At 38.0% G+C, this 15,037-nt stretch overlaps 1 protein-coding gene across 2 annotated transcripts in view; it reads left to right on the top strand.

Moving 5' to 3' along the window:
• SNX7 (sorting nexin 7) overlaps positions 1–10,079 on the top strand; it is a 135,579-nt gene extending 125,500 nt beyond the window's left edge. For both annotated transcript variants that reach the window (XM_081485750.1, XM_081485747.1), the window contains one exon: positions 9,568–10,079. In XM_081485750.1, the coding sequence (XP_081341876.1) occupies positions 9,568–9,594 (27 nt within the window). In that variant the 3' untranslated portion in view covers positions 9,595–10,079. The remainder of the gene's footprint in view (positions 1–9,567) is intronic.
• Positions 10,080–15,037: the final 4,958 nt, after the last annotated feature.

Here is a 15,037-nt window from a genome sequence, read left to right as displayed (position 1 = left end):
TCAAGAATAGTATGAAAAGTATTAATTTTAAAAAGATATTTTTAAAATATTTATAAAATATTTACTGAAAACAGTACCCATTAAACAACAACAGTTCAGGTCAAAGCCATCTATTTTTTCTTTTCTTTTTGTATGAGTTATTTCACAGAGGAATAATTGAGATTCCATGATTGTATGTGATCATCTGAATGTTATGGTTGCTTATTCACTATTCAGAATGCTAAGGCTTATAGGTTGTCACTCCGAGTAAGAATGAATACACTTAGGGATAGCCATTTTCAACTAAGATGTAATTTCTGGGAACAGAATTATCACTGAACCTGAAAAAAATGGACAGCATATATGGAATAAGGGTTATCCAGGTATTACTATCAGGGAATGAAGGACAGTGATGCCCGAAAGTTGGGGAGAAATGTGGTATGCTCTATGAATTTCCCTATATTTCTATGTTGAGAGGGCTTCCAGGCCATAGAATATGGAGACAGAGTCTGGCCAACATCCTGAGTTGAAGAGACAAAGCTGGGAGTTTGAGGGGAAAAAGCTGCCTAGAGTTTACCTACCCAAAGGGCTACAGAGGAGAGAGCTGCACAGAAAGAGAACCCAGAGGTCTGAGCCCATCTCTTTGTTTCTTTAGCAGTGTGGTGATGAGTGAACAGGGGTGAGGAAAATACCCAAGGCCATGGAAAGAATCACCTGAATGGGTTAAAGATGACAGTCCATGGCAGGGATATAAGGCTGATTATAGCCTTTCTTCTCTCCAGACAGACTGAAAAACCTCACGATACATAGGGTATCAGGTGGAGCTCACTGAAGAGTCTTCATCAATTATAGGATATTATTGATCTAAAACACTTCTCCAGCCTCACCTAACAAATCTTAAAAGAAAGAACAAACAGTACCCAAGTAAATTAATTGTGACCCAGAACAAAGCTCAAGAATATTTACAATACAAAAATATCCAGCATCTAGCAAAGTGAAGTTCACAATGTTGGAATTCAATAAAAAATGATTGAACAAAATAATAGAAAAATATGACTCATAATGAGAGGGAAAAAATCAATCAGTTAAAAGTCTGATGTTATACATGTTATAATTAGCAAATAAAAACATTTAAATAGTTCTCAAAACTCTATTCTATATGTTCAAAAAGTATAGAAGTGGAAGATATAAAAAAGAAAAATTTCATTTCTATAAATGTAAATTAAAATTTTTGATAAGAATAACACACTGGATGTGATTTGCAAAGAAGCAACATTCCAGATGTAAAAATTTGCAAGCATGAAACTTGGGAATATGTCTATTTACAGACATAAAGCAGAAACAGAAATAAAGGAGAATTTTAAAAAATGAATAGAGAATCAGTGAGATATGGAACAATTTTATGTGGCTAATACATTTAATAGAGTGCTCAAAGAAGACAGGGACTAAAAAAATATTTGAAGAAATAAAGACTGAAGAAGTCCAAATTCAGTGAAGTCTATGATTCCACAGATCAATAGTATCAATGAATCCCAAGTACAAGAAACAAGAATAAAACTACAGTTTGTCTAATGATGCATTTGTTGAAAACTAATGGTAAAGAGAAATTTTTTAAATCATACATATGATGAAGAATTTATATCCAGAATATATAAAAACCTCTGAAACTCAATAAAAAAGAGAACTCATTTTTTAAAAATGGGCAGAAGGTTTGAATAGACCAAAACAGATATACTATTGAAGCAAATAAGCAAATGAAGCAACACACAGCACAATTCATCATTAAAGAAATGCAAATTAAAATTGCAATGAGGAACTGCCACATATCTATGAGGATGGCTAAATTTATAAAGACTGTACATCCCAAGTGAATGTAGAGTAACTGGAACTCATATAATGCTGAGTGCTCAGTTGTGTCCAACTCCTTGCAACCCCATGGACTGTAGCCCACCAGACTCCTCTGTCCTTGGGATTTTTCCAGGCAAGAATACTGGAGTGGGTTGCCATTTCCTTCTCCAAGGGATCTTCTGGACCAGGGATCAAACCCGCATCTCTTGTGTCTCCTGCATTGGCAAGCAGATTCTTTACCACTAGCGCCATGTGGGAAGTCCCCATATAATGCTGAAGAGGACATTAAATAGTACAATTACTTCGAGAGTTTGGCAGTTTCTTAAAAAAATTACACCCACCTCTACCACATGATCTAGATAGTCCACTCCAAAGTATTCATTAAAGGGCAATAAAAGTCTCCACAAAAAGACTTGTAGAGTACTGTTCAAAAAAGCTTTATGTTTAATTGCCAAAATCTCTAAACAAATAAAACAAGTGAACAGATAAACTTGTATTTTATATGTTTGTCACATAATTTTACATATATTATTTTATATAATAAATATTTATAAAAAGTTAATATAATTTTATTCATGTGTATAACATTAATATAATTATTCTATGCAAAATTTTATATAATGGAATTCTGCTAAGCAATAAAAATGAATGAACTGTTGGTATATTCTACAGCATGAATTAATCTCCAAATAATTATGCTGAGTGAATGAAGCAAGTAAAAATAGAGTATACTCAACATAATTCTATTTATATCAAATTCTAGGAAGTGCAAATGAATCCAGAGTGACAAATTAGTCTGTAATCTAAAGTGACAAATTACTTTGGGGACAGGGTATGTGGGTGGAGTGAGGAGAGGTTGGAGAGAGCATTTATAAAAACATAAGGAAATCTTTGGGAATGATGGACATGTTCATTACTTTGATCATATTAATGGTTTCATGGGTATATACATACGTCAAAACTCATCAAACTGTACACTTAAAATGTGTGGTGTTTGTTGTATGCTAATATAACATCAATAAAGAAGTTAAAAAAATAAGTATACTTAGGAATACATAGCTTTTCTATCCGTCACTACCCCTGTTAACACTCTTAACTTGGAATGTGCTGTCTTGGATGGTAAACTGTAAGTGCTAACAGTGGCAAAATAAAAGATACGTGTTTTCCTTTAACATTTTTGTGTGGGTGCTCAGTCTTGTCTGACTGTTTGTGACCCCATGGACTGTAGCCCGCCAGACTCCTCTGCCCATGAAATTTTCCAGGCAAGAATACTGGAGTGGGTTGCCATTTCCTACTCCAGGGGATCTTCCCAACCCAGGGATCGAACCTGCGTCTCCTGCATCTACTGCATTGGCAGGCAGATACTTCACCACTGAGCCATCTGCAGTGGCCACCACTGAGCCATCTTATTCGATGTTACAAATGATTGACTAAATATCTTTCTATATACACATTTTAGGGGCTTCCCGGGTGGCACTAGTGCTACCAATGTAGGAAATGTAAGAGACACAGGTTCAATCCCTGGATTGGGAAGATCCCCTGGAAAGGCCATGGCAACCCACTCCAGCATTCTTGCCTGGAGAAACTCATGGACAGAGGAGCCTGGCAGGCCACAGTCCATAGGGTCACACAGAGTCGGACGTGACTGAAGCCACTTATCACACACGCATACACATTTTAATCATCTTGGAAACTTCTTCAATGGAATGTTTCTATTGGAGCTGCTGTTTCGCCAATAACTAGTTATGTTACTGGCATAACGTATCTGGCCTCTCCTGGTCTTAGCCCTGGAAGCCAAAGGAAGAAAAACATCCTCTGTGATGACTCACCAATCAGATTCCATTATGCAGCTAACTCTTCAGCACTGGAATCATTTATTCCATGCTACTTGCCAGAGAAATTGTTCTTTGGGAAGTTTAAAACTTTTTGTGGAAACATTTTGGTCATTAAAAAAACAATTCATATTTCTTATAGAAAATTTTACAAAATACCCCTCCCCCCAATTTTAATTATACTATATAGTTATAACTGCTATTAATATTTGGCATAATTTACCTGAATATTTTATGAAAAATCATATTTATATGTTATGAGAAAGCTCTATAAAGTTATGCAACTGACTTTTTTCACTTGATATGAAATGACATTTTTTATACTAAACATTTTAATGGCTGTCATAAATTCAGTCATTTAGATATACCATGATTTTTCACCCATTGCCTGTGTTTAGACATTTATGTAGTTTTAAATGGTTTACAACTATGGATAATATTGCATCATTCACATTTTGCATAAAACTGTTTTCTTGGGGAAATTTCTCTGAAATGGCATTCTCTTCTTAAGCACATCCATAATCTAAAAATTCCTCTTTCTGATTCAAAGAAGTCATTATTATCTACTGAACATTTACCATGCGAGATACTATATAGTAGAGGATAAGGACCTGAATGCAGTCAACTCCTACAGAAGCTAAAGGAAGAAGAGATGACCATAGGAGTTTCAAAGTAATAAGTTTAAATTTGAATTTGAAATCTCTTAAACAGTATTTTAAAAATACCAAATACGGTATTGGAAGAAGAATGGGTGCAGTGTGCTTATCTATTCTTCTGCAGGAATTCTATGCTCTCTGGGTGTTTCCCTAGTACTCCCCATTAGCATCAATGTAACTTGAATCACAGGTTCATATGCTAAATAAAAATTACTTCTCGGTATGGCTGGGGTTTTGTTTTTATTGTTGTTGTTGCGATCCCATGGACTTTAGCCTGCCCAGCTCCTCTGACCATGGGGTTTCCCAGGCAAGAATACTGGAGTGGGTTGCCATTTCCTTCTCCAGGGGACCTTCCTGACCCAAGGATCAAACCCTCCTCTCCTGCATTGGCAGGCGGACTCTTTACTTCTGCACCACTAAGGAAGCCCGACTTAATGTCTACCTTGCTGATTTTAATGTTCATAGAAATGATACCAAGATGACAGTTTTTAATGTTAGTATGCAAAAAAAACCACATAAACTTCAAAAATTAGAGAATTTCATAAAATGAAAATGATGTATTTTTATTTTTTCAATGTGTATAGAAATTTACTTCCACAAAATTTAGGTTTTATTATAAATACATTTTATTGGAAAGTGTGCTCTTGGAAATATTTGCAAAATCATTAGTGGTGTTGGCTAGGCAAGAATGAACCATATAGTAAAGGGTAAAAAAAAGAGAGAAAAAGAGCAGTCAAAGGCAAATTCAAATCCTGGCTGAATAAGCACAGTATCGGTAATAATGTTATATTGATATCAGTGAAAAGACAAATATTAAAATGTACATTGAGGGTTATTTGGTTCACTACTGTGAAACATTTGAAAATGCTTAAAAATGGATCATTCACTTTGAAATGCTCAGAGAATTTGGGTAACAATGGACTTTGTGAATAATGTCTGATTATTTAGAGAAGGGAATAATGGAGCTGGGCTTCCCAGGTGGTGCTAGTGGTGGAGAAAGAACCTGCCAATTCAGGAGACATAAAAGACTAGGTTCCAGGTTGGATGCATGAGACAAATGCTCAGGGCTGGGGCAATGAGATGATCCAGAGGGATGGGATGGGGAGGAAGGTGGGAGGGGGGTTCAGGATGGGGAACATATGTAAACCCATGGCTGATTCATGTCAATATATGGCAAAAACCACTACAATATTGTAAAGTAATTAGCCCCCAACTAAAATAAATAAATTTATAAAAAAGAAAAAGACTAGGTTCAATCTCGATCAGGAAGATCCCCTGGAGATGGGCATCGCAATCCACTCCAGTATTGTATTCTTGCCTGGAAATCCCATGGACAGAGGAGCCTGGCAGGCTACAGTCCATAGGGTCTCAGAGTTGGACAGGAGTGAAGCGACTTAGCACACACACACATAATGGACCTAAGGAAAAATACTGGAACTTATTCCATTCTGGACTGTAGTAAAGGCCTGGGATCATCTGGACGGAGGGACATATGGCCATTTGGTCTTCAGTATTAAAGAAAGGCAATGCCAAAGAATGCTCAAACTACTGCACAATTGCACTCATCTCACATGCTAGTAAAGTAATGCTCAAAATTCTCCAAGCCAGGCTTCAGCAATACGTGAACCGTTAACTTCCAGATGTTCAAGCTGGTTTTAGAAAAGGCAAGAGGAACCAGAGATCAAATTGCCAATATCTGCTGGATCATCGAAAAAGCAAGAGAGTTCCAGAAAAACATCTATTTCTGCTTTATTGGCTATGCCAAAGCCTTTGACTGTGTGGATCACAATAAACTGTGGAAAATTCTGAAAGAGATGGGAATACCAGACCATCTGACCTGTCTCTTGAGAAACCTGTATGCAGGTCAGGAAGCAACAGTTAGAACTGGACATGGAACAACAGACTGGTTCCAAATAGGAAAAGGAGTACGTCAAGGCTGTATATTGTCACCTTGCTTATTTAACTTCTATGCAGAGTACATCATGAGAAACGCTGGGCTCGAAGAAACACACACTGGAATCAAGATTGCCGGGAAAAATATCAATAACCTCAGATATGCGGATGACACCACCCTTATGGCAGAGAGTGAAGAAGAACTAAAGAGCCTCTTGATGAAGGTGAAGGAGGAGAGTGAAAAAGTTGGCTTAAAGCTCAACGTTCAGAAAACTAGGATCATGGCATCTGGTCCCATCACTCCATGGGAAATAGATGGGGAAACAGTGGAAATAGTGTCAGACTTTATTTTTTGGGGCTCCAGAATCACTGCTGATGGTGACTGCAGCCATGAAATTAAAAGATGCTTACTCCTTGGAAGGAAGGTTATGACCAACCTAGATAGCATATTTAAAAGCAGAGACATTACTTTACCAACAAAAGTCCGTCTAGTCAAGGCTATGGTTTTTCCAGTGGTCATGTATGGATGTGAGAGTTGGACGGTGAAGAAAGCTGAGCGCCGCAGAATTGATGCTTTTGAACTGTGGTGTTGGAGAAGACTCTTGAGAGTCCCTTGGACTGCAAGGAGATCCAATCAATCCATCCTAAAAGAGATCAATCCTGGGTGTTCATTGGAAGGTCTGATGTTGAAGCTGAAACTCCAGTACTTTGGCGAAGTGACCCTCATGCGAAGGATTGACTCATTGGAAAAGACCCTAATGCTGGGTAGGATTGGGGCGGGAGGAGAAGGGGATGACAGAGGATGAGATGGTTGGATGGCATCACCGACTCGATGAACATGGGTTTGGGTAGACTCTGGGAGTTGGTGATGGACAGAGAGGCCTAGCGTGCTGCAATTCATGGGGTCGCAAAGAGTCGGACACGACTGAGCGACTGAACAGAACTGAACTGAACTGATTCAGAATTCAGCAGGAAACTGCTAAGGGGTCATTACTACCATTAGTCTTCTAAAAGCAGCTGTGAATAAGATAGAAGATGATTCATAAATACAGACACTGGTTCTGCCACTCCGTCCCCTACCAGCCCTAACAGACATTCTCAATTAATTGTGAATTTTTCCCCATTAAATCTAACAGGAGCTTGGAATCCTTCTTAAAGTAATACCACACGTGTGTTCACTACCTGCAGATGGGCTTTAAAGATATTTACTATGGCTTCCAAATCTGAGATATATTGATGTTTCAGTTTTCTCATTACCTGCTTATTTGATAGAACTCTTGTGAAGGATACATCAGATAGTTCATGTTAAAGTACATTGTTAATAAAATGCTATAAACTGTTAAGGCAGAGATGACAGCTAGGATGATTATTTGTTTATGGTTATAAAAATGTGGCTAATGCACAAACAAGCTAAATTACTTTACCTACAGCCTAGAAGCCCTTCCTGTAGGCAGACTTTTTTGTTAGAGTCACATTAACTCTATTGCATGTGTGTTTTCCATTATACGGTGTGCTTCCCAAGAGCAGGGCAGAGTATGTGTCTTTCATCTTTGTATTTCTGGGCCTTGGTATAACATTAAGAATATAGAATATGCTCAATGCTTGTTGAGCTAAGTTAGAATATAAAGCTAGATAATTTGAACTCGCCATTTTATTACAATCTCAGATGAGGCCAGCAATTCAGAGTTTTACCTTCCATCTACATTAGGCATTTTCCAGCCACTGTGAGCTTGGATTTTATATAGTTTAGTCTGGGTGTCTTCACCCAATTCTGTTGAGATATTTATAAGCCAACACATATGATATTCTTCTAAATTATGTAATAATGTGCTTGCATTTTGCTGGAGATGGTTCCCAAAAGATAAGTATTAATCCAACTGCAAGTATGTTTACTTTCTGAGATTCAAGGACCTAAAATAGTGATAGAATTTTTGACTGTGTCTCTGTTCAGCCTTGTCACCAACCGCCAACTGGTTTTAAGATTCCAAAAAAAAATCTTTTCATATGTGTCCTCTTGAGCATCGTGCACTTTATTTCCTAAGAATTTAGGATTCAACTCACTCTGCTCCGAGAATGGTACATTTTAGTTTATAGAAATATTGAGACAGCAACGCCCTGGCAAATTTGTTTTGGAAGAAGAGATGACTATTTCAAGCTCATGTTCATGCTGCCTTGGGAGAAATTTGTAATCTGGATCCCACAGCTGTTGCTGGGTGAACCTGTGGGGTCGTTTTCCTCTGGCTAAGCCAGTAGGGGGTTCCCACCTCCTGTCTCTCCAGCAAGATGCTCTCTGCATTTTTTATTACTTGTTGTAACCTTAACAACCGTGTTTAGAAACGCATTTTTTAAAAAATTCTCTTTATAAATTATGTATGCTGTATTGACTTAAAATCATGCTCATTCACAGGTTCTGCATTTGAGAGAAAACAAAGAGGATTTGGATAGGGCTAGATTCTCAATGTATTTTTCAAGAGAGGGAGCTGAAAGGGAAAGCTAATTTTTTGACTATCCTAAGAGATGGCTTTTGGATTGATGCCATAAAATCTTGTGTGTGTGTGTGTGTGTGTGTGTGTGTGTGTGTACGTACAGGCACAAAAGACATGTCTCCCTAGCATGAGATTGATCTATTTTACCTGCCTCTCCCTCAGAACACTGAGCTACTTCAACACTTGACTCTAAATACCAAGGCTGTGAGACCCTGTGATAGTGTAAGGCTATCAGCTGGAGGAAAGCAGAGATGCCACATTTTAAAAGAGAGAATTTTCCAAGAGTAGACAAACAGAGAGGGGCAGGTGGTTGGTGCCAAATTTTCTGCACCACTATGCACCTCAGAGCAAAACAGTGTTTTGCAGATAGTAAATTCTAGCAAATATCAGTCTTTTATAGTCTATATTCTTTGAGGAATGTTTTGGTCTGTTTAATAATTATACTTTTGGGAGAAATGAACTTGAAAACATATTAGCCATATGTGGTTTTCATAAGATAAATATACCAGCCTCTGAGAACACTTACTGTTTTTGTTTTCATAAAACCTGCTTTAGGAAGGAAAAAAAAAAAAGACATGTTTTCGAAGTTTGCCCCTGATATTGATGTTCTCGTTTTTAGAGTTTCTCTCTTCAGTCTGAGAGGAGGTCTTGAGGTCTTTGGGCCTATTCTTATCCTTGACTCACTTGATACCGAAAGTTAATTTCTCATTTTTAAATGCATATGACATCATCCATCTGTGTGAGTAATGGCATAAGAATGAACTCACTGTTAAAAATCACTTGTGATTTGGAAAGGTTGGTTTCTATAGCTTTTAAGTGCATAAAACTGAGTTGATGTGTATAATGAGTCTTTTTTTTTTTTTCATTCAACAGCAAGATGTTTCCTTCACTGAGCTTTGAATGGGTCTTATGAAGAGGATTTTCAAGTGGTGCCTGCATTTTGACTTTACAAGGCCGTCATTATTGACTTTACAAGAGCTTCTGTGGATATATGTTGCCCTATCACCAACTTTGCTGGTGATTTAAATTCAGCACTAAATTGGCTCCGAGAATGTTAACCAATGAATTTGGATAGCACATTTTCTGACATCTTATCTAGGGGAATCTCAACTGTTCCCTTGCAGAAATAAGTTTGGACCAGGGCTGCGATGCAACCTTAATTACAGGGCAGATGAACCAGCTACAAATGGACGTTCTACAACTACATGTTCTGTTCCAGAGAAGGAGGCAATCAGTTCAAGCTGTTTTTGACTGATGTTTCAGATCATGATCTGGTAAACAGGTCTGAAAATAGCTGCTTTTTAAAGACTGAAAATTCCTGTAATTAGGGTATGCCTTAAAAATTAACCCCCCCCCCAAAAAAAATAAAGGTTGGAGGATGGGAATAGCTTTCAGTTTTGAATTGCTAGCTGGATGGCTGCAGCACTGTTCTTAAAAGAGGAGGAAGCAGGTCATTAGAAGGGATGTGTCTAAAAGCTGTGTGTCAGAAAAGAAAGGAAAATGGAGTTTTCTTGGTGCTGGAGAACTGTATAATTAACTGGGATAACAAGCACTGATATTTATTGTAGTGGGATGCAAGGAAGAAGCTGAAAAACAAAACTCCTGGTGTCTCTGCTCTGCATCTGCCAAACTAATTTGGGGGTAATTTTATCATTTTAATCTGCGTGATGTTCTTCCCCAGTTGCTAAAGTCCCCTGGTGTATACCAGATGTCAGACATTTAATGATGCCTCTGAGGCTCAGGATGGATTGGATTGCAGGTGTGTAATGCTTTCCAGGCCTTTAGATAAACCCAGAAATTGGTGTTTCCTGGTTAGGAATTCACAATACTTTGATCCTTTAGTAAATGTTAATGGCCTTCTGGCCACTAGGAGGAGCTAGAGGCTATTCCATCCACTTTGCTTTGTGTCACCCAAGACTGGTGCAGATGTAAAAGGCTTCATTCAGGTACTCAGGAGCTAAGGAGTTAGTACTATACTCCCAGCCTATAGAGATATGGCTTGAAATATAGTAAAGTGACTAAGAGTGCATAGTTCCTAGAGGCTAGGATTTAAGTCCTGGAAAAACACTAACAAAACTCTGACTCGATTTCTTCAACTTTACTGTAAGGATAATATTAGTATCTATCTCTTAGATTTGTTGTGAGAAAAAATTAAAATTATCCAAATAAAGAATTTAGCTTAGTGTCTGGTACAACCTAAATGCTGCTCCATAAATGTTATTTAGTTTTGATATTATTATCTGATTGTGGAGCTTGGCTTCCAGCTAAGGTGAATGATGACTTAGGTTACCTATAGTTCCCTTTCTAGAAGTAGTTTACCTGGAAGTTTGAAACACTAAGTCTGGAGTCATACAGACTTGGATTAGAGTCCTGGTTTAGACATTCAATAAGTCTGTGACCTTGGGAAGTTTATTTAACTTTGTTAAACCTCAGTTTAATGATCTTTATTTTTTCCTGCTTTATTAAGATACAACTGACACATAAAACCAGGTAAATTTAAGGTACAACATGACAATTTGATACACATATATTGTGCATGATTACTGTAATAGGTTTAGTTAACCCTTCCATCAACGTACATAATTACTTTTTTTCCTTTGTAGTGAGAACACCTAAAATTTACTCTCTTAGCAACATTCAAGTATATAATACAGAATTGTTAACTATAGTCACCATGCTGTACATTAGATCCCCAAAGCTTATTCATCTCATACCCGAAAGTTTATACCTTATATACATGAATGTTTCTACCTTTTGACCAATATCTTCTCCATTTCCTCCACTTGCCAGCCTCTGGCAAGTACCATTCAACATCTCACTGGTCATAGGAGATTTTTTTTTTTAACTTGACAAGTGAGTCTTCTCATTTCTACTGAACTCACATTCCTCCTACTTACAACTTTGATTCTGATGGTACATTTATCTCAGTCAATTTGAAATGATAGGCTTTTGCTTCAAAGGATATGGTCTTTATTCTCTTAGTCTTAGATGGTTCATTATTTTAGGTAAATATTCCTGGATTTTTAATTTGGCTGCACTGGGTTTTAGTTGGGCTTCCCAGGTGGCTCAGTGGGTAAAGAGTCTGCTTGCAATGCAGGAAGCACAAGAGACACAGGTTTGATCCCTGGGGTGGGGAAGATCCCCTGGAGGAGGGCATGGCACTCCCTCCCAGTGATCTTACCTGGAGAATTTAGTTCTCCAGGGTTTTAGTTGCCCCACCAGGGGTCTTCAGTCTTCACTGCAGTATGTGGATCTCCTTAGTTGCGGCTTGTGGCATCTAGTTCCCTGACCAGAGATCAAACCTAGGCCCCCTGCCCTGGGAGCATGGAGTCTTAGCCACTGGGCCACCAGGGAAGTCCCAAAATATTCCTGGATTTGAAAATCAGCTAGATGTGATGTTTTGAGAAAGAATCTCTTTTAGCATGAGTTTCCTCATCCTTAAAATGGGAATAAAAAATATCTAATTTTTGACATTGCATTTAAAATATGCTTATGAAAATAAAGCACAGTGCCTGGCACATGACAGGAAGTCAGTGAACAAGCCAGACTGCTGCAAGAGATGAGAGAGTGTTGGAGCAGAGGGAGCCATACAATCCAACTGCAGCTTGGCCCCATGATCTAGAACTTACCTTGTCAGAGGATAGGGTCTGGACTTTCACTTATATAGCATCCTTTCTCTTCCTCGTTTTGGCATAGACCTTCTCTTTCTTTGTCCATTCTTATTTCTCCCTTTCCATGCTACTAGACCCAATTCCAAATCAACTAGATATTAAGTATGCAAATGTAACTTGGTGCCTCTTGTATTGTTCACTGATGCTTTGGTTTTTTTGTTTGTTTTTTTTTTTTTTTACTGTGATGGGGGTAAAGTCAACAGTGGCTAAATGCATTGCTCAGATTCTGGAGAAAGTCCAGCATGAGGATTCTGTCAGACTAGGAAGGTAACCTGTGGACCCAAAGACTGATGGTTAGGCTCAAGCAGAAAAATGTATAGTATGTGCTTACTCGCTCAGTCATGTCTGACTCTTTGCTACCCCATGGAATGTAGCCCTCTATCCATGGGATTCTCTGGGCAAGTATACTGAAGTGGTTTGCCATTTCTTCCTCCAGGAGATCATCCTGACCCAGGGATCGAACCCAGGTCTCCTGCATTGCAGGCAGATTCTTTACCATCTGAGCCACTAGGGAAACCATAGAAAGATGTATAAGGAACTCTAAAACAACTCTAGAACACATTCAAGATATAGTGCGATTTTATTCAGGTTTCTGCACATGACTCCTTTTTGTAGTTGGCTTCTTCATAGCTTGACTTATGCCAAATCACACCTTGGAGCAAAAATTAAAACAAAACAAAGCTTTCCTTGCCATCACTGACGGATGTCTCTTGAAAAGTTTTTCAGCGGGTGACAAGCACTCTGAGAACAACCAGTTGACAGATGCCTGAAGTCAACAGTTAGAGCTGAAAAGGAAAAATTCATATTATAGTGCTGCTTAGTGGGAATTAAAAAATTTCGTACTAAACTTTAAACGCTTTAACATACTTGCAATGGTATTTTCTGAATTAGAAAAGCACGAGAGAAACTAAAATGTGAGAAAGAACTACTGAGAAGGTGAAAATATTTTTGCTGACATAAAGGACAGGAAAGAACCCTACAACTTTCAGTGATATTTTGAACAGGACTTTGTAACGTGTTCTTATAAGTTACTTTTATATTGGTGTGTGTAAATTATAAGTGAGGAAAAACTACAGAAGAAAAGATGATTCCATATTATGTTAGAAGATTACATTACCTTGAGTGCATCTGATTGCATTATCTTAAATACAATTCAAAAAGTATAAAAAGGCACTTTTCTCTTTCTTCAATAAGTAATTATTGGACAGATATTTTTGAAATATTGGTTTAGATGTACATGAAATTATAAGCTGGTCTAACATCCATGGTCAAGGTATGGCACTGGCAGGGTGTTCAAAATATTCTGTTATGGAGTTAGATAAATGGCCTTTGATTTAATTTTAAGTTTGACATGAAATAAATTATTTAACATGTCCACTAACACAGATGCTGATAGTCAATCCTGGGAAAAAGGAAAGGAGAAAGTAAGTGAAAAAATTAGCAACACTGTACTCCACAAAATTTGTTTTGCTTACATCACATTCCAGAAAATATTGATTCATCCTTTTTCAATATACCCTCTATTTGGTGAAAATCCTTGTGACTGTTTTTGAGGGATGTGATGACAGACAGGAATTTTATTTCATTTATTTGGTTTAAGGAGTCAAATATGTTCTGAGGACTTATACTGCATGTTTCTATGGATTCATGGAATGAATGGAATGGAGGATTCATTTCTGTCAGGTGGTAAAGAATTGCTTCTTTGAGGAGGTGACATTTGAGCTAAGAAGTTAAGGATAAAAAAGACCAAGTGTGAAAATCTAGAGCAGAGAAAATGGCTGGTACAAACTCTTGAAGGCAGGAGTGGACCTGATATCTGAGTGCATTGGAAAAGAAGTTTCCCATAAGAATTCTGAACCACAGACCTGGGTTCAGTGCATGAAACTCTCTTGCATGACTCCCCAAATACTAAGCAAAGAATTTTTTTATGGTGGTCATGGTTGGCATTGCCCCAGGCACCTAATAGAGGTAAATTGAATTTTCTCTGCACAGAAAGATCTCACAGTGAAGCTTCCCTAAACACGCAAGAAGTAAAGTCATCATAACTGGGAGACAACAGAACCTATGGTCTACAAAATTAAATACTCAAAAAATGGAAAATGCTAGAATGATCAAGACGGAATTGTAAATGAGCATGTTAAATATGTTGAAAAAAAATGAAAGACTAGGGTCTCTCTTTAACTAAAAGGCATATATTGAACATATTTTGGAGAAGGGAATGGCAACCCACTCCAGTATTCTTGCCTAGAGAATCCTGTGGACAGAGGAGCCTGGTGGGCTGCTGTACATAGGGTTGCACAGAGTTGGACATGACTGAAGCAACTTAGCATGCATGCATGCATTGGAGAAGGAAATGCAACCCACTCCGGTATTCTTGCCTGGAGAATCCCAAGGACAGAGGAGCCTGGTGGGCTGCCGTCTATGGGGTCTCACAGAATTGGACACAACTGAAGTGACTTAGCAGCAGCAGCAGCAGAACATATTTTATGTGCCAGGCAGTGTCCTGAGTGCAGATCTTAAACCTCCTAACATCTTAGAGGAACCAGATATCAAATTGCCAACATCTGTTGGATCATAGAAAAAACAAGGGGATTCCAGAAAAACGTGTTTCATTGACTGTGCTAAAGCTTTTGACCGTGTAGATCACAACAAACTATGGAAAATTCTTCGAG

Source organism: Giraffa tippelskirchi, chromosome 5 (assembly GCF_054371585.1).
Source record: "Giraffa tippelskirchi isolate mGirTip1 chromosome 5, T2T-mGirTip1v1.2.pri, whole genome shotgun sequence".
Taxonomy (NCBI): Eukaryota; Metazoa; Chordata; class Mammalia; order Artiodactyla; family Giraffidae; genus Giraffa; species Giraffa tippelskirchi.
The sequence above is the reverse complement of the archived record's forward strand: the minus strand, read 5'-3'. Positions and strand labels throughout refer to the sequence as shown.